General features: G+C 37.5%; 1 protein-coding gene across 5 annotated transcripts in view; it reads right to left on the reverse strand.

Moving 5' to 3' along the window:
• The window catches only part of CPQ (carboxypeptidase Q), a 165930-nt gene that overhangs the window by 17292 nt on the left and 130066 nt on the right, over nt 1–18572 (reverse strand). For all 5 annotated transcript variants that reach the window (XM_026099835.2, XM_064507695.1, XM_064507696.1 and 2 more), the window contains one exon: nt 17104–17305. In XM_026099835.2, coding sequence (XP_025955620.2) covers nt 17104–17305 — 202 coding nt within the window. The remainder of the gene's footprint in view (nt 1–17103; nt 17306–18572) is intronic.

Consider the following 18572-nt stretch of genomic DNA (forward strand, 5'->3'; position numbering starts at 1 on the left):
GGAAAGACTGCATCATACTTTATATGTTAACACTTTAAATAATATGTAGAACATCCTTTCATCTAAAAGGTCACTGACCATACAGAGTACAGGGAGTCTCATTACCCAGATTATCTAGCACTGTCTAGATTATATGCCGACCCATGCTACTTAAAACATAAAAACAGCTGAATTAGGAAAAAATACAAAGGGTCAACTAGCCCACTATCCTATCTCTGGCAGCAGTCAATGTTTTGAGAAAGAATGGGAAAAAAACAGTCACTTCCCTCAGTATATCTATCCAGCCATCCACAGTTCAAGAACTTCCTGAATCTGAAGCTGCATTCATATCATTGTGTTTGACGGTCTTTGTGGGACCTTTCTCCCATGTAGTATTCCATCTTTTTTAAATGTATGTTTGACCCTGGCCTCCAAAACGTCCTGTGGTGCCGATTTGCTCCATTCAGTTATCCATTGACTGAAAAAGTACGTCCTTCTGTCTTAAATCTGAAGTTGGTGTTGATACTCTGATCCTCCAGTTATATTAGAAAAAGTGAACAGTTATTCTCTTTTCATCTTTCCTGTGCTGTTCATACATGTCTCTCATATTCTTTTCCTTTCTTTTTTTCAGAGATGATGATTGTGCTTTGTTGATGGTTTCCACCTTCAGACATGGCAGGACAACCTGATAAAACCTAGAACTAGCTTGGTGGTTTATGTTCATGTTTACGTCAAACTCTGAAGAGAAGCTTGTATAGTATAAGGAATGCTTTGCTTTGATTAAACCAATAATTTATAACCCATATTTCTTCACTGAAGTAATATATAATGTGAAGAACTGCAATTTCATGAAATCTTTAAGATAGTCTGGCAACTAAAGGCAGAGCTACAGAAAAGCTAGGCTTTTCATTTTGTGACAAATGGCAAAATTCTGGGGGACAGGTGTTTCTATCTCAAAATAAAAGATAAGCCAAATTTTTCTCACAAAGTGAAATTAAACAGTAAAGCCAAATAGTTCAACCATGCACATTTTCATGACTGAATACATATGTGAAACAAAAACCTTAAAAGAAAACAAAATATTTTCAATCATTGCTCTAAACTTGAATGAAACGCTTATTCTTAGTGGAGCTCATCATACTGATTATTTTCTTTTACAATTTCATCAAAATAGATATTGGTTATACAAGTCAACATTTCTCAAAATCTTTCTCTCCTTAAAAGCTTGAAGAACTAGTCTATCTATGGAAACTATTTCTGCAAAGAATTGTAAATATGAAGAAACACCAAGTCAGATATCTAGGAACAATGTCTTTAGTGTAATAACATCATGGTGATCTCGAGATTCTACTAGAATATAGTATGTTCCAGCACCTTAGTCTGAGTACTCAGTATACACGATGGCTTCCTTCAAACTTACCTTCTGATTCCCTAAAATACATGTAAAAGCTCAATAATATTGTAACCTCTGAGGGCTCCAGAACAATTGTTTGACGTAGCGTCACCAATGGTAATGCCATCACCAATGGTAATGCCAAACGAGACAAAGAAAATGATGTATATTATAATGTTGGTCCAGATGAGATGTGCAGTGTGCTTAGGGAGGAAAAACGGAAGGATGTATACAGTGGGGCAGTGTATGGGTCTGAGGCCATTCAGTATTTTCACTGTATACCAGAATGATGGAATAGAGTCTGCCTATGCTAAGGGACGACACCGATCGGGGAAGCACAGCAGGGATACTGAGGGCAAGATTCCACGTGACCTTCACAAACTGGAGATACTACACCAAGAAAGGAAAAATCAACTTCACTTAGAAGTCTACTGCAAGAGAAAAGAAATAATCATATCTCTGGGTTCCTAATGGAGAGAAAACAGAACTAATGGACTTAAATTGCTGCAAGAAATACTTAGGTTAGATATTGGAAAAACCTTCCTATGTACTAAAAATAGCATTGTAACGGACCGGCTGTCTTTCCATTTCCAAACACTGAGAGCGTGTTTCCATTATGGTAAGTCTTCAGGAAAAGCATAAACAACCATGAAAGAAATGACACAGGTATTTCAAGATCATGCTGGGACAGAAGTATGTTTAGAGATCGGATCAGATCAGAGGGATCTCTAAAGACCTTCTCGCCAGCTCTGAAATCTAGTCTGTTGTATGCATTTCTGAAACAACTCCTTAACAGACTACAGATCTTCTTTTTCTGACTCCTTACTTGATCTATGACTAGAGCCAATTTTGGCCTGCCTCCCCAGGAGGGAAATTCAGAATCACTATTCCAGGTGGACCTTGCATGCACTAAACCACATGGCAAACTTCTGAAGAGCCTCATGTTGTGTTTCAGGAACAGCACAGAAATAAGAACTTTACATCAGAAAAATCTCCTGCTCCTAAATATTTCACATGAAGTGCTGTGTGTGCATGTATGGAAAATAGCGGTAAAAGTCTCCCATCTGTCTGCTCGTGTATGGGCAACTAAAGACTGACGCTTCTCAGCCTGCTCCTAAAACCTTCCACAGTTTTGTTGTGCTTGGTGGTGGTGGTGGGTGTTGGGTGGTGGAGGCAGACAGGCAATCAAGACATCTGTTGTCCAGGTAAAACTGCTTTAATTTAGGATTCCCACAGTAAGTTCTGTCCTCAGACAGAAAAAAATTTTTGGTTTTTTTGGTCTCATATTTGTAATTTACTTCTGTAAGTAGCTTCCAGCTGGTGACTTGTTTGTAAGTTACACATCCCCAAGGGAATTCAGTCTGGCTGTAAAATTCTAATATTCTAAACCCTCGCATCTTTGCTGGTAGGGATGGAGAATCTACCCCTTGAGAAATGAATGCGCAAAACCTTTTCCCTCCACAATGCCACATAAATCATTTTAAACTGATTCGAATTTTAAGATCCATGAACATTTTCCAACACATGGATGATCCCTACTGACATCAGATGGATAATCAAGCCTACTGACAACAAACTTGTTCTCTTCTTAGGTGCAGACGATGATTTACATTTTCAGGAAAAATCCACAATCCCTCAGGAATGTGGAGACCACAGTTTGAAAATCACTATTTTCAGCTGTTTCTTTACTTCAGCTTTCTTTAAACACAGCAGCGAGAACTACAAAAATTCTACTGTCCTAGAAGGTCATTGCTCAGGTTTAATATAGTTAATAGAACTGAACTGTTTTAAAATCTAGTTTGGCCAGCTAAGCAACAGGAAGAGTGCCCATTTTCTTTGGTGGATTTCCAAGCTCTACATGGTGATTGAGACAGCACTCTGTCAAAGGCACTGCAAATAGCCAAGAGCTGTGAAGAGAGTGGCCCTTCTGGGTAATAATTCTTAATTAGGTTTTCTGGCTCTTTGGATGGAGTACTTGAACAAACTGCTGCTCACACTTAGGTGCATGTTTTTAGCTTGAAGACTGATTTGTTTACTGAGTGTCCCTAAAATACATTTGTAGGAAGCTCTTTTCAAATAAGCTGCTATTTTCTTTACAAGCATTCAGTAAATTTGAGCAGCTAAACCTACTGTTGTGCTAAATACATGCAAGGTCTAATCACTCCAGTAGAAGATTGACTGTCTTAACTATTAAAGTAGTGAAGCTTCTTTCCTCTTTATTGCATTTTACAGAAAAAGGTAGCTTCCCAGCACCTCTCATGGTAACTGTTATCTTTAGGGAAACTGAGGAAGCATTAAATTGATGATGATGGTAGCTCATGTCAGAGCCAGAATAATAACCCAGAACCTCCAGGCTTGCATTCCTATGCAGCCCACAACCTTCTCTTGTAAATTTGCCACTGCAGGATACAAATGCATCTTCAGTTTCTTTCATAATAAGTGCTTCTCTGTGACTGATTCCATGGCTGACCAAAGTTTTCATTTGATTGGAATTATTATACGGAAATACAACATACTATCACTGGAAAGAGGGAGATCTGGGAAAAGTCTGTCAAAAAGCTTCATGTTGCTCAATAAATTCTGCCTTTCAGAAACTCAACAGCACTGTAGATTTACATTGGGACAAAATCTGTAAAATCAGTTTTGAAGACAAAAAGTTTGAAGGGTTCCAATTCTGAAGTTTGTAAATATTAAAGTTTTCCTGGAGAGACTGACATCAAAACAATTTTGAACTTGCTCCTTTGAGGAAGATATCTCTAGAAACAATTTCTAAGCTTTGTATTTGTTCAAATAGGTCTGCCATCAAAAGCATTCTTCAGAAGCCTCAGACATTTACATGTAAAATGCCAGCTGCAAATTAAACCTTGATGTGCTTGCGGCTTAAGGAAGGGACAAGATTTCTGAGTAATACCCAAAAGTGTGTTGCTAAAAAGCTTTCTGATCCTGGATCAAAAGCATACCTGAACCAAAACTATCATGTGCCCTGTAGTTAAGATATTTTTACTGTCTCCTTTCCCTGTAAAACTTTCAGATTGCTTGGGAAAAATTGTTGTAGAAGCACTGTATTATTAGCTGCATTAGCTATACTGAGTAATGAAAGAATAGTAACAGAGTAATGAGTGTAGTTTAAACTTTAAAGTAACATTCCTTGCTTCACCCTTGTCTATTCTTACATCAATGTTTCAGTCATAAAACCTGCTATATATGTGTCCCAGTCTGATCTCTCTGAATGTATTCTCTTAGATTTAGGTTTTTGGCCTTACCAAACCGGACCAAGCTCCAAGTTTCATTCAGTGTTGTATAGCCGGTGTTTTTCTAGATGGTCCAACATAAAGTATCTGCAGCTCAGCGCTTTGGGAGCATGGCACTAGTGGCAAATAGCAGTCGCATAAAATACTTAAAAACAAAGAACAATCTGACTTAATTCCTGCCTAGTATCTTGTCCCTACCATTAGCTTTGGTGTCCAGAAAAGCTCTTTCATTTCTTCAGTGTGTGAACCCCCTATTTAAGTCATTATAATCCTTCTGTTCTTCCATGCTTCCAGATATGGCCATTCCAAAGAAAAACTAGCATGCAGAGTAATTAGAAAGAAAATAAACTTTAAAACATGGAAGTTCGGGTTATCATCCAGTAACTATCTTCAACTGTTCACAAAGAAGTCACTGATTTTGAGCTTCTACTTTTCCTCGCAGCCCCTTATTAAATGGAACAGATATATTAATCCAATGCAAAAATGTAACATAATTAAAAAATTTTTATTGAAGAAATGAAACTAAAGGTGTAATGAGAATAACGATCAGTTGCTGTGCTTCTGTTCTTATGACTAACTATTAGCAATACAGCAGTACTTAGAGGACACACCAAGATTATAGCTTTATAGGATAGCTTTTGCACACAAGGAACTGCAGTGAGTATATAGCCTGAACATGGAAGATACTGCATGGATGGCTGGAAGATAAGAAGGACTAATGCTCCCATTTCTTTTTCAACTGACTAACCGATTATCCCAAAACCATAGAGAAAGTTTTTAACAAAGACAAGAAACAGACACAAATCTCTAAAATTACAGTGTTCTATTACTCCAATGTATATTAAAATTATTGGGTAGCATTATTCAGTAGCATTATTGGATAGAACACGTCTGAAATGTTTAAAGGCACCTCTCAGTTTCCATCCAGGTAGTCATGAGCAGCAGTTAATAGTTTTTGTTTTGTTTTGTTTTGTTTAAGGAGGCGGAGTGGAAATCTTTCTACAGCCTGGGACTGCATCAGCACTTTTGTGCCGCAGAGTGACACTGAGAATTGACAATGAGTTAACCTGACCACTACGACCCTTGACAAGATCTTTCCCAGAGCCCTTGCCTCCCAGCATACACTCTCCATTCCACAGCTACTGCCTTCTGGTTTTTTTCTTAGATTTATAATCGAGATTACATTATGCTGCAATTAATTGATACAGGCTCTTAAAAAAGGACACAGAGAAGATGGCAGCAGGTAACCGTGGTCTGCACTGATGAGTGACTTGATTGCATGGGGCTCTGCTATGGAACAGCTGACAGGTCAGTATCAGAGGAGTGGCCAAGAAGGGAGATACCATGCTGCATGTCAACTACAGATGGTCTGATCATGAAGAGAAAGCTTTCTTTAAATGAGTGGAAGAAGTCTCATGATCGCAGGCTCTTGTGGGGGACTTCAATTTGATAACTGAATACCTGCCAGAAGGGCACAAGCAACCCAGGAAATTTCTGGAGTGTGTTACAGGAAATAAGGAAGAACTGATTAGGGATACAATAGCTAACAGCAGTCTTCGCTGGAGTGACCATGATATAGTGTAGTTTAGCTTAAGAACTCGAGGAACTGAGAAAGGCATGTAGCAGAATAACAAAGCTGGACTTCACAGGAGTCAACTCTGGTTTGTTTAGCGAACTGGTCAGCATGATCCCAACGGATGCTGCCCTGAAGGGCAAAGAAGCCCCAGACAGCTGGTTAATCATTAAAGACAACCTCTTCAAAGCACAAGGATGGTCTATCCTGATGTGTCAGAAAATGGGCTTGTATGGCAGAAGGCATCTTGGCTGAAGAGAAAACACCTGACTGAGCTCAATGGCAAAACAGCAAAGAGATAAGACATAGTAGCAAGGATAGACTACCAAGAAGTAACATAAAACATCACCCAGGCACTCAGGGGTGAAAGTAGGAAGGCCAAAGCTTGGCTGAAGTTGAAACTGGTTACAGATGTGAATGGCAACAAGAAAAGCTTTTATAGATACATCATCAACAAAAGGGGGACGGGGTAAAATGTTGGCTTGCAGCCAATTTCATGATGCAGGACAAGGAAAAGGTTCATGTACTCAGTGTCTTCTTTCCTTTGATCTTTACTAGCATGGTCTGCTCTCAGACCTCCCAGGTCTCTGTGCCTGGTAGCAGTGTTCGGGACAGGGGGGAGGAACGGGTACCGCACATGGTATAAGAAGATCAAATTAGGAATTGTTTAAGTAAACTGGGCATACATAAATTTATGGGACTGGATGGACTGCATGAGGGAGCTGGCCAATGCCATTGAGAGGTTGCTCTCTGTCATCTCTGAAAAGTTCTGACAATGAGGGAAAGTCCTGAATGACTGAAAAAGGCAAATGCTATGCCCATCATCCAAAAAACAGCAGGACTCAGAGAACTATAGGCCAGTCAACCTCCAGTCCCCAGGAAAATTATGGACTGGAGGAGTGGAATAAAACTGGATGAAAAACTGGCTGAACAGCTGGTGTCAAAGGGTAGCCATCAGAAGTTTGAACTCTAACTGCTGGCTGGTTATGAGTGGTGTTCTTCAGGAGTCAATACTGGGCCAAAACCCTTGCACCTACAGTAATGATCTGGACAATGGGATGGACCATGTCTTCATCAAATTTGTGGATGATGGGAGAGCTGTTCTTATGTTAGAATGCAGAGCTGCTGTTCACAGAGCTCAAAAATGAGGAGGAATGCACTTACAAGGACCTCCCAAAATGCAAAAATACTAATGCAAAGTCCTGTACTGGAACAGGATACCCTTCTGCAACAGCACAGGCTGGGGACTGACTAGCTAGGTAGCAGCTCTACAGAACAGGACCTGCAGGTTCTGCTGGACAAGGTGAACAAGAGTCATTATTGGGACCTTCTGGCAATGAAGGCAACTGGCTACATTAGCGAGTGATTAGCAAGCAGGTCAAAGGAAGTGCTTATTCAAAATACCGCATCCTCTTCTGGGCCTCCAGTGCAACAGAGATGTCAACAAACCAAACTGAATCCAGTGGACTCTCACTAACCTGATCAGGGGCCAGGAGCACATGAAACACAAGGCCAGGCTAAGGTAACTGGTTTTGTTTAGTGTGGAGAAGAGAAGGTTAAAGGGGGATCTAATTCCCTTCTTACACTACCTAAAGAGGAGTTAAGATGGAACTACATTTTTCTCAGAGGTGCACACAGAAAAGAGAAGAGGCAATGGATACAAGCTGAAGCAAGAGAAATTCCAGCTGGATCTAACAACATTTTTGTTCACAATAAATGTGGTTAAGCAATGTAACAAGCTGCTCAGAGAGGCTGTGGAATCTCTCCTTGGATATTTTCACAACTCAGCTGGACAGGCCCTGAGCAACCTCATTCAACCTAGAAGGCAGTACTGCTTTGAGCAGAAGGTTGGACCAGATGACTTCCAGAGGTCCCTTCCAAAGTAAATTTTTCTATGATTCTATGAAAATGCAATTGAGCAGTTCATCTCACCTAACTGCAGGGACCTGTAGATCTAGCATCTACTTTAAGCTGGTCCTCTAGGCTCTGTCACCAATGAAGAAAGAGGTATCTGCAGAAGAAAATTCCTCTCTTTCTTAAAGTATGTGTCAAGGAATCTCACCTTGGATGAGATTGGACCCATCTTACCATGTAAAAATAATAAAGCATTCTGTATTGCAGATGATCAACTTGTTCTCATCATTACCATTCCAACAGTGTTTACAGCAGCTGTGTTTGTCTCCTTTTTAAATAAGTTGTGGTTTTAAATTTCATTCTAGGTTACCAATGGAACATCTACCAGTACCTGAAGGATCCTATTAGAAACACTCATCATATGACTCCATATAGGAAGCTACTTTGAGAGCTGCCAGCCATTTCTTAATCCATTTAACCTGTGTCCTTCCCATCAAAAGTAGCTTATGGTCAGTCTTCCTCAAGTACTCAGCTACTGAACTACTGAGTTTATTTTTTTATTCAGTATTTGATATTGATGTAATTACAGTTTGTTTTCCAGGAATGCAGTCCAGAAATCCAAAGATATTACTAAGAGGTGCTGTTGTTCTTAACAGCCATGCTGAATCATTACATATCTGGTTGGAAATCTCCCAACATTTCCACCTTATGAATGCCTCTAATTTTTCACATAAATTCCAAAAGGGAAAAAAAGAAATGTTGACAGCTTTACATTTAACTTTCACATTTTTCCATTTGACAAACACTTTCCACCTCCAACTTCCTTATGGAAGAAAAATTAAACCTTTCTTTTTATATTTACTTCATTATTTGCATGAGCTTCAGTGAAGTGGAGGACAGTTCTAGGAATAAGGCTTAAGTAACCTGTACTTCCAAACTGCATATTTAGCATGTTAACACTGAGCTCTGTGTGTAATGTAGGACACTTGGTTTTTTAGGCTCAACAAATGGCAAATGATTCCATAAGAACTGAATATTCCCACCCACAGAAATATAATTCAGCTTTCCTAAGCAGTAAACAATAGAGAATTAATATGCCTCTCAGAGGCAGAGCCAGAAAAAAACCACCACATCCAAAATCCAACTGAGATTCTCAGTTAGATATTTTTCAGTCCTTCTTTTCTGAGACAGATCATATTCTCCTACTTACAAGGTGTGTGGCAGGAGCAAATTTTTTGATGATTTTTAAAATGTTTAAGAATTTTGTGTGGTTAAGGAAGAAACATATTTAATATTAGTCTTTTACCCTAGTCAACGTCACTGAACTTCTCTGAAGAGCAAGCATCTAAAAATAGGAGTACTGTTACAGAAGTAACAGTGACAAAATATCTTTAAGAGAAAGAAGTCCATCAACCAAAAAGTGCAGGAACCATTAGAAATTACAATTTTCTTCAAATCAATTTAATTTCAGTTTTCGCCACTAGATAAATGAGGTTATTTAGTATTTGTACAATGTTTAATGCACTGGAACAATTTTATTTCTTCTGGGCTTATAAAAGCCAATCAAAATGTCACAGCTTCAAACTCATCTATTGAAATATTCATATAAGATTTTTTAAGGCTTCCTTGCCTCAGTTTTTTAAAAGATAAATGTAAGTAGCATGTAATATTAGCTGCTAAACCAGTGTGCTGTAATTCTTAGTTAACGACCACAAAAAACAGTCAATTAAAAAGCATCAGAAACTTAAAAAATAGAATAACTAGAAATAAAATAAGAAATTCAAGCTGTTCAGCAATATATGATAAAGCTAAGTATTTTTGATTTCACAGTTTAAATTTCTTCTAGGATGTAAACTAGGAAGTTTACCTGTTTCTAATTATTCCTGTATCTAATTATAATTAAAACTCCCTAAACACTGTACACATGAAAGACAAGATGTATTGATATTCAAAAAGTAAGTCTATTTGAAATAGGTGAGGATTAAATAGGAAGGAGGTATTTCATTATGGAAAATGCTTATAAGATTTACAGGCAGATTCATAGATTTTCTAAGGCCTACAAGAGCTATTATTGTCTAATGAGATCTTCTGAACAACACATTAGAAAGAACCTCACCTCGTAACTCCTGCATCAAACCCAGTCCTCCTGCCTGAATTACCTTTGACTTTTTGAAGGACACCCAACTCTTATTTTACACATTCAAAATGATGGAGAATTCACCAAGTCTGTAAGCTGCTTCTGTAGTTAACTAACCTTATTCTTAAAAGGTGTTCATTTTTTTCCATTTTGAGCTTGTTTAGACTTAGATTGAATCTCTAATGAATTATTTTTTAAAACAAGACTAAAAGGTGCTGTCATTGGAAAAATCTCTACCCAGCTTAACATGTATGCTGTAATTGAGTCATTGTTTAACATACCCTTGCATAAACTGAAAGAAATCTAACATCTCAAGCTTCTCACTCTAAGCTATAATTTCTAAACTTGCAAGTCTTCTCGTAGTTCTTTTGTGATCCTGTTCTCACTAAAACCTCACTAATACTGTATACATGGAATAAAACCACTTAATACTACCTGCTAGTAAGAGCAGCATTCACCCTTGCTTATGTAGACCATTCTATTCTGAATATTTCTATTAGTGTGCTAAAAAAACTTAACTAAACTAAAAAACTTAGTACTAAAAATTACTGTTACAGTGGTAGCTCATAGTTAAGGCAGACATTTAGAAACTCCATTTAGAAGTAGTCTTCTTTTATGTCAGAACAAGTGTGTATGAGCAGTTTCCAAGTATTTGCCACAATCATCAGTTATTTTGCCACAAAGATGGCACATAATTTTTTATCTGAAAGGACTGCCTGGTGCCCTAGCACTAGGGAAGGACATGCTCCAATGAGAAACAGACTACAAAAGCCCTCTTAAAACTACTAGTAAAATTTTTCATTCAAGCGCTATGCCTAATCACATAATTCCATCCCTCTCTCCAATAGTATCATCCCAGCTGAATCTTTGCATGTCCTGTACCTAGTGTACAGGAAACAAACAAACAAACTTGGAATTTTGATGCTTTTCGTTAATTATTACAAGTAGACAAATTCCAATATTTGCAATTTGAAAACTGGAAGAAGTCCAATATTCCAAAACAAGTCTCAAACCCAAGCAGAACAAAGGTGGAAAGAACTGTAAATTATGATCAAGCTTGTCTGGAAGTCAAATGGCAAATACAAAGAAAACATACTCTAATCTACAGACTAGCTCTTTCATTAAATGATTACTCTTAAAGATGTTAATGATAACTTTATTAAAAACAGGAAAAGTCACATGATAGGCCAATATAAGGTACTCACCATCATAAAAAGTTGCAGTGCATTACATTTTTTTAAATTAGTCTAGAGCAATTTCTAATTTTAAAAGCCTATTTTTATGGAATGATGATAAATTAGATCATAGATGAATTATTTTACAGATTAATATACACAGTTCTAAATGCAATCAGGATATTAAATGGTTCCAATAGCTGTAGCACTTATAGTAGGACTTTAAGTGCCAGGCAATTAAAATTGTTCTCTTAACATACTGGTTTAATTTAGTATCTCCCCAGTTGCAGAAAATCTGACTTCTGCAGAGGAACATACTCATTCACCACATTTCCTTTTGGAATGATAAAATAAGACATTTAAAAGGCAATGAATGATCTTCAAAAAGCAACACAATATTGCTAATTATTACACTACAGTGCTGATACACTTATCTCAGACTTACAAAGAATAAAAAACAGGCAAGACATAGGTGTACAGCAGAAACACCTTACCCCTCATTTCCAGGCAAAAATAAACCAGGCACATGGTAGCTGTCTGGTATTGGTAGTGTGCATCAACACATGTCCAGAGCAGTAGGAACTCAAAGAGAGTTATGGCATCTCCCAATGAGTATATAAATGCATCACCTGTGGACTAATTAAAATTACCTATGTACTTTTGCACTATGTACAAAGCTAATTTTGTTAACAGTGTTTAGGAGTTTCGTCTAACTTACTGCTTCATGGGAGAGCAGGAGACACTTCACTTGTGTCAGTGATCTGATCAAATAACTGGGGCTTGCCATGTGACACCTACACTGAACATTTCAGACTGCAAAAAAAAAAAAAAAACAATAAATACTGAAGTGAGGAGGTCAAGTTGAACATTTTTATTTTTTTAAGGGAACTTTTTTCTCTCTCTCTTGTCTTAAAGTAAGGTTTTCTTGGAGTGAAACAGCCCTTACCTGTGCACAATCAAGACAAAAGTTCTTCAGCATTGTCTTATGAAGCCCGAGGACTATATACATCTGATTTTTCCTCTTTTTCCTTAGAGTTTTTATTCTTCTGGCTATTAAAAGAAGCTTGGAAGCTGGACCCAAAGATTGCCCAAGTCTGCAGAGAGTTTGAAACAAGTATGATGAGATGCTATGCCTCAAGCACCTCAGTGGAATTTTACTTCCCAGAAGTTATATAGCCAAGAGTCAACAGAGTTTACACATCTATACTTTGGGAAATACATATTTTATACAACTCTTCTTACCCAGCTGGGAACCCCAGGTTAGGGAGTTTTCCCATTACACTATTTCCTCAGACACACCTCTGGCTGACACCAAGCAAAACAGCAGGTTTGGCTCATGCATGTAAACCTTGGTGTTTGGTACTATAAGGTAGGTATGGATACAGGGGAGAAAGGGGACAGCATGCTCTGGAAAAGGAGGGCAACTAAAGAATTTGACCTCTTATGTAATATGAAAGCAAACAATGCATGCAAAAGTCAGACGTCCAAGGGCCAAAATGTGTCTTATTTTAGATGGAAGTAATAAAAAAGCACTACAAAAATATTAAAATGAGAGAAATGATATATGACAGTATTTGCTGCCTCTGAGAAAATAACTAATACATTTGGTTATAAATTAACTTTGATTTTTGGAGAAATATTAAAGTTACATGAACTACTGATTGATTTATTTGTTTTTGGAAGAATAATTTCTCCTGTCGTGTAATGTAACAAAAAAGCAAGATACTGTCACTGTGGAGACAGAGAGACATGAACAACCAACAAGGATCAGGGTGACACTGAAGAAAAGTTTCACCTCTAGGTCTCTGGTTGAATTTTAAATAGAGGAATTGCCACATGCTTTTTAAGAGTTGTTTGATTTCCTAGGTCAACGTGGTCTCAAATACAGTTCAATTCCCAAGGGACAAGTGTTCCCATCATAAACACTGTAACAACAGATAACCTCGTTTACAAACCCAACAGAAAGGAACACCCTTGAACCAATTCTCCTGAAAATACTGTGTCACAATAGCTTTCCATTTGCAAAAACGGGAGAGCACCAGTTTTTCTCTCCCCTAGTATCTAAAGCTGACCATTATTTCACTGCATACCATAATGAAAATATAATCACCTTATTCCTCTCATTCTCAATTTCTGAAAGCTTACAGGGACAACTGACTCAGCCCCAGTGCTGCTACCTTAGGAACTGGTGTAAATCACTTCAGAAGTAGCCTTGTGATCAGATATATTGCTTTTTTAACAAAAATACCAGAACAGTGGTCTAGCAGCATTTGCTAAATGTTTTTGACCCTTTCAGATACTGAACAACCCTGTTGTAAAAAAGCAGGCCAAAGAAACCACATGAAAGCAAAGCAAAAATCCCCAACAAATCCCCCTTCCTCCTTTAATTGCGAAAGTTGGTTAGAACATAGTGCTGGAAAAGAAAAGCCAACAGTACATCAGGAGTTTACATATATGCTTGACTAAACCCAAATACATAATTGAATATTTAAAAATAAAACTGAGAAAGATAATTGCATAATTAATAAAGGAGTAGTCTTAGGATCAATGGTCACCTCAAACTGTGAAACCACAGCATAAAATGCAATGCCACAAAAATCCAATTTCATTTGATTTATGCTTCATAAAAAAGCAAAACACTCACTATACAAATATTTTCAGTAGCTGAAAACTGGTTATCATTAAAAAAACAAAAATACAGACATTCTTCTTGCTGGGCTGAACTGTTCTCAACATAATCAAATGTAAAGGCCATTGACAGAAATATTTCTATTATTTTGCAGTCATACAGCATTACATTGCTGTGTTCTAAGCAGACTACTTTGCCTGTACTTGAGAGGTATTCAGTTAAACTTCATACTGTGGTTTGTCAAGCACTCTGTACTTCTCTGGCTTCTCTCATCCTAAAACCCCAGCACAGTCAACACTGTTTTCTTGCAAATTCACTTAAGCAACATTATGAATGACATTTCATTGCATGTCCATTGAAAATAAAAGTGCTGGAGATGGTAAAGAAAGTATGAAGCAGGAGTTACTTGGCCTGCCTCAGAAGCAGCTATGAATGGCTCTAAAAAACACATGTAATGTTGCCTTCTGTGAACCTTTCAAACCAAAAGGAGTGGGAGGAGAGGAATTTTAACAGCATCTACAAAAGCTGACCATAGACTCTATTTCGTATATTAAAGGAAAATTTTAGAGAAATGATGTCAGAAACCATTCCAATTGTTCAAGAAGTACACCATATTTTCTCTGTTGCAGAAACAAAGCCATCAAGTGTACTTTCAAGAAAATATTTAAATAAAATTGATGAAGTGTCAACACTTGGCTGCTTGTTTAAATTGGATAAAATTATAAAAGCTGTTACAGTGTGTTCAATTTGTTCCAATATTATTATATACCATAAGGACTCATTGGAGCAGTGAGAATACTGCAGACAAGGCGTGAAGATTACAAGATGTCTTAAACTTCTCCCTGGTACAGTATGAAATACAATCTGAAGCAGCAGAAATTCTTTTAGTGGAGTTAATTCTTTCACCTCAGGTCCCAATAGGGAGAAAAGAATCCCTGCTCTTTACTCTGTAAGAACACTTTGTTATTTGCTCAACAGGAAGTTAAATGAATCAAAGCTTCAGACAGCAAAAAAGCCACAATAAATTAATGTGCCAAATTTGTAATAGGAAGGCAAATCAGATTTATTTAAAAACTGAAGTCTCTGTTCTGATGCACTTTGTTTTCTTCCCAAGGTGTAAAGTGATCTCACAGTTTATGGTATTTTTCACAGCTTTTCCTTTCTGAAGACATTGTAGTCTTACCTGACCACTGAGTCACATGGCAAGAAATCTGGGTGGTATTCCTTCTTTTCCTACATTTTATTCCTGAGAGTAAGTGGCACAGCAGGGTCATGTCGAGAGCTAAACTCTCTTCTTTACAAAACAGGGAGGCTTACTGGAGACTACGTACTGGGAACAGTTCCTGGCCTGCATCATCACCTCAACCATGCCCACACATTGCTTGGGAAGGTGTTATCTGGAGTGGGGCGTAACTGTGCTGGGAAGTGCGCTAACACTTAAAGAGTATGGACAACCATGGGAGAGTGCTCTGGGTTCTGCCCTAGGCCTGCTGAGTTTATTTTATACATGTAGCCCAAGTGACAAATCAACAGGACCTTGGCAAGCTGCATCTGTTTATGCTTCAGGTCCACCTCAATGGATGAGAAGTGGTATAGCAGAGCTCAGTACTTACTGCCATCACAATCACCACTTGAATTTTCAGCTGAAAACATATCTGAATATTACATTCTTCTCCCTTCCATAAGTGTCTCCCTCAGAGTGGAGGCACAATGGAAGTCCCCTGCTACTGCTTGTCCAACAAGCAAGTACTTCTAAACACCAGCTGAGTGGTAAGTTTTCATAGTCCAGCTACAACACAGACATGTCACTTGGCAATTCTGGACTACCGTGCCTTTGCACGGGTGCTCAGAGACGGTGAAGAACGATGCATAGCATTCAGCACTCAGTTCTAATGCTCAGTAAGACGTGCAGTCAGAGCCGAGGACAATGGGTGCATGTATGACATTGTAATGTATGACATTACACTAAACACCTTGAACCTCAACTGGAAAACAGCATGCCAGCTGCATGAAGCTCCAGTTGTTTAACAATACCCATTCATCTATACTTCTTGCGCAATACAGAGGTTTTGCTTTGAAAATTAGATTTCCATACATGTCAAGGTAGTCAACATCACAGTATCTCTGTGTACCACAGATGTGTGAGAAGCAAAGAGTTCTTTCCATAAATAAGAATCATATATTCTATAACTCATTATATCTTCCACAAGAGTAGGTAAGAAACAAGGCAGTTAATCACAAACTAGGAGATTCCAAGGCTATAGTAACTACTGGTAAAACTAGTATGATAAACGCACAACAGCCTATTTCAGTCATAGATCACTAGAGAAAGAAAACCTTAAACTTTTAAAACTGATCAGAATTTTTTAAATATCATTGTCCTAATTTTTTTTTTTGGTCATGCTATTATTCAAGTATGGAAACTACAACGGAAATTCACTAAAGTTTTATTCAGGCTAGCCCCCAGTTGGAAATCTTATGCTCTGCAAAACTCTGTGCTAGTGCAAGGTCTTCCCCATGGTGGGGTTTATGCAGTGGTAGACCTCTCTCATGGCTTACAAACCTCTTATCCAACAACTGGGCCTCACTCGGACACAGATATAGTACTCCAAATAAGCCCCCAAACTGGTTTGAACTTCAAAGAATACTACCCCTTTAGCATACATTAAAGGACTGTAACCTTTTAAAGGACAAGTCTCCAAATAACTGTTTCTTCAGCGTATAAAACAGTGAAAAAAACCTTGTATTTCAAAGTAATAATAATAAAAAATTACTTGTTTTGCATTGGAGAATTTCTCTCTACTTTAGTTTACTATTTATAAACCACCAGTCTGGGATTAATTGTTATAAATCCTTAAAGCCGAAAAGAAGATTTTAGGCATGTTATGTTATGTATAATCTATACCATTATTAAACTGAAGCTCAAATACACGATGCCCTATTTCCGTAGGTTACCTTTAAATATTTATCTATAGTAAATTTTATTCCTCCAGAGAAAGCATTTCTTATTATTTTCAAAACACTAGAGTACCAGAACAATACAGGAATTCTCTTCTGATGTAACACTGTATGGAAGAAACAGTATTATTTATAAAGTACTCTGCACACTCACCTGGCACCCCGTCTCTCATCCAGTAATCAATGTCTATTCCTTCTGCGGTGTCATAAATATTCGTAACATTGATAGGCAGCAGTAGAGTCATGATCTCTTTCACAATGTCACGAGCTTCATCCGTACCAGTAAAACCCAGTCCCATTGGCTTGAAGGTGCCCTCATCAGACTCCATGACAATATCAAAGTTGGAGATATTTTCCTAAATGTGTAAGGAAAGAATATATTCTTTTGTGATTTCTGTTCTTAACTATCAAGATATATTGGATTCTATATGTTACTGTGACAGCAGACAATATCAAATTTGTTGAAGAGGCAGAGAAACATCTCCTCTGATTATATGTAATATAAGCATAAATTAAGGAGCCTAATCTCTCTGATTGAAAATATTGAAATAATTCAAGTTCAGTTTTGAGGCACTACTATTTTATTGGATCCACAACATGACTGGCCCAGTGTTCCTAAAATAATTGCACTGAAACTTAAAAGGTACCAGCTAGAAACGTAAGCCATTACCACCATCATTTTATTTTCATTTGCAGCTCTCATTTTCTTCTCAAATCTGAAGCTCAATAAATTCTATTGCAGAGTGGAGAGAGTGCAGTCTGTTCAGCTTTAAAACTAGACATATTGAAATGTTGGTCAGACTGTGAAGGATATCCCATTTGACAAACCCGCTGTTGTCTCTTCTAAAGCATATTGTTTTCGATATACTATGTGGTCAACTCTGACTTAGCTAGAGGACTGAAATTCTAAGGTTCAGTCTGACCTGAAGGAATTAATGCCTATTTGAAAGAAAGTTAGTGTTTTCAAGGTAAATCTTACAGGAAAAGTGAAATTTTAAGAATATGTCTATAAATGGCATAATAACAATTGCTTTCAATGTGCACTTGGAATATTCTTTTTAGCTTTCAAGAATGAAACTTAGCTTCTAGAGCCATTTATTTGCCTCATATACGCTCAGAGCACTCAGTCATAAAGGTCTAATTGAAATAAAGTACTTATGAACTTCACAGGAAGAAAAGTTTTATTCTTTTTGAGAGCCACTTAAACTATTTTTGCAAAATAATGCAGTTTATGGCCCAGTCCTGCAGAAAAAGTTATACTTCAAACTATCTTGAAAATGACTAAGAGAACTTACTCGTACTTGCAAGGCACAGGAGATTTTACTTCTATGCCCAGATTTGCTTTCAGATTTTTATGGCTGTCATGGGTTACAACATCAATATCATTAGAAAAGCCATGTACTGTCAATGAGTAATAGATCCGTGTTATTAACAGGTTATATAAACTTGACATTCAATAAATAATTCCTTCAGCTTTTTCTGGATATAAGTATGAACTACAAATAAGGATTACAGGTGGCTGTGAATACAATATTGCACAAATATCAAAACCTGACCCCATAAGTTTTCAGAAGTTCTTTAGAGAATTTGCCAAGAATTGTCTTACATTATTGTATTTATATA

The sequence above is a fragment of the Dromaius novaehollandiae genome, chromosome 2 (genome assembly GCF_036370855.1).
Source record: "Dromaius novaehollandiae isolate bDroNov1 chromosome 2, bDroNov1.hap1, whole genome shotgun sequence".
In the NCBI taxonomy this organism is placed as follows: Eukaryota; Metazoa; Chordata; class Aves; order Casuariiformes; family Dromaiidae; genus Dromaius; species Dromaius novaehollandiae.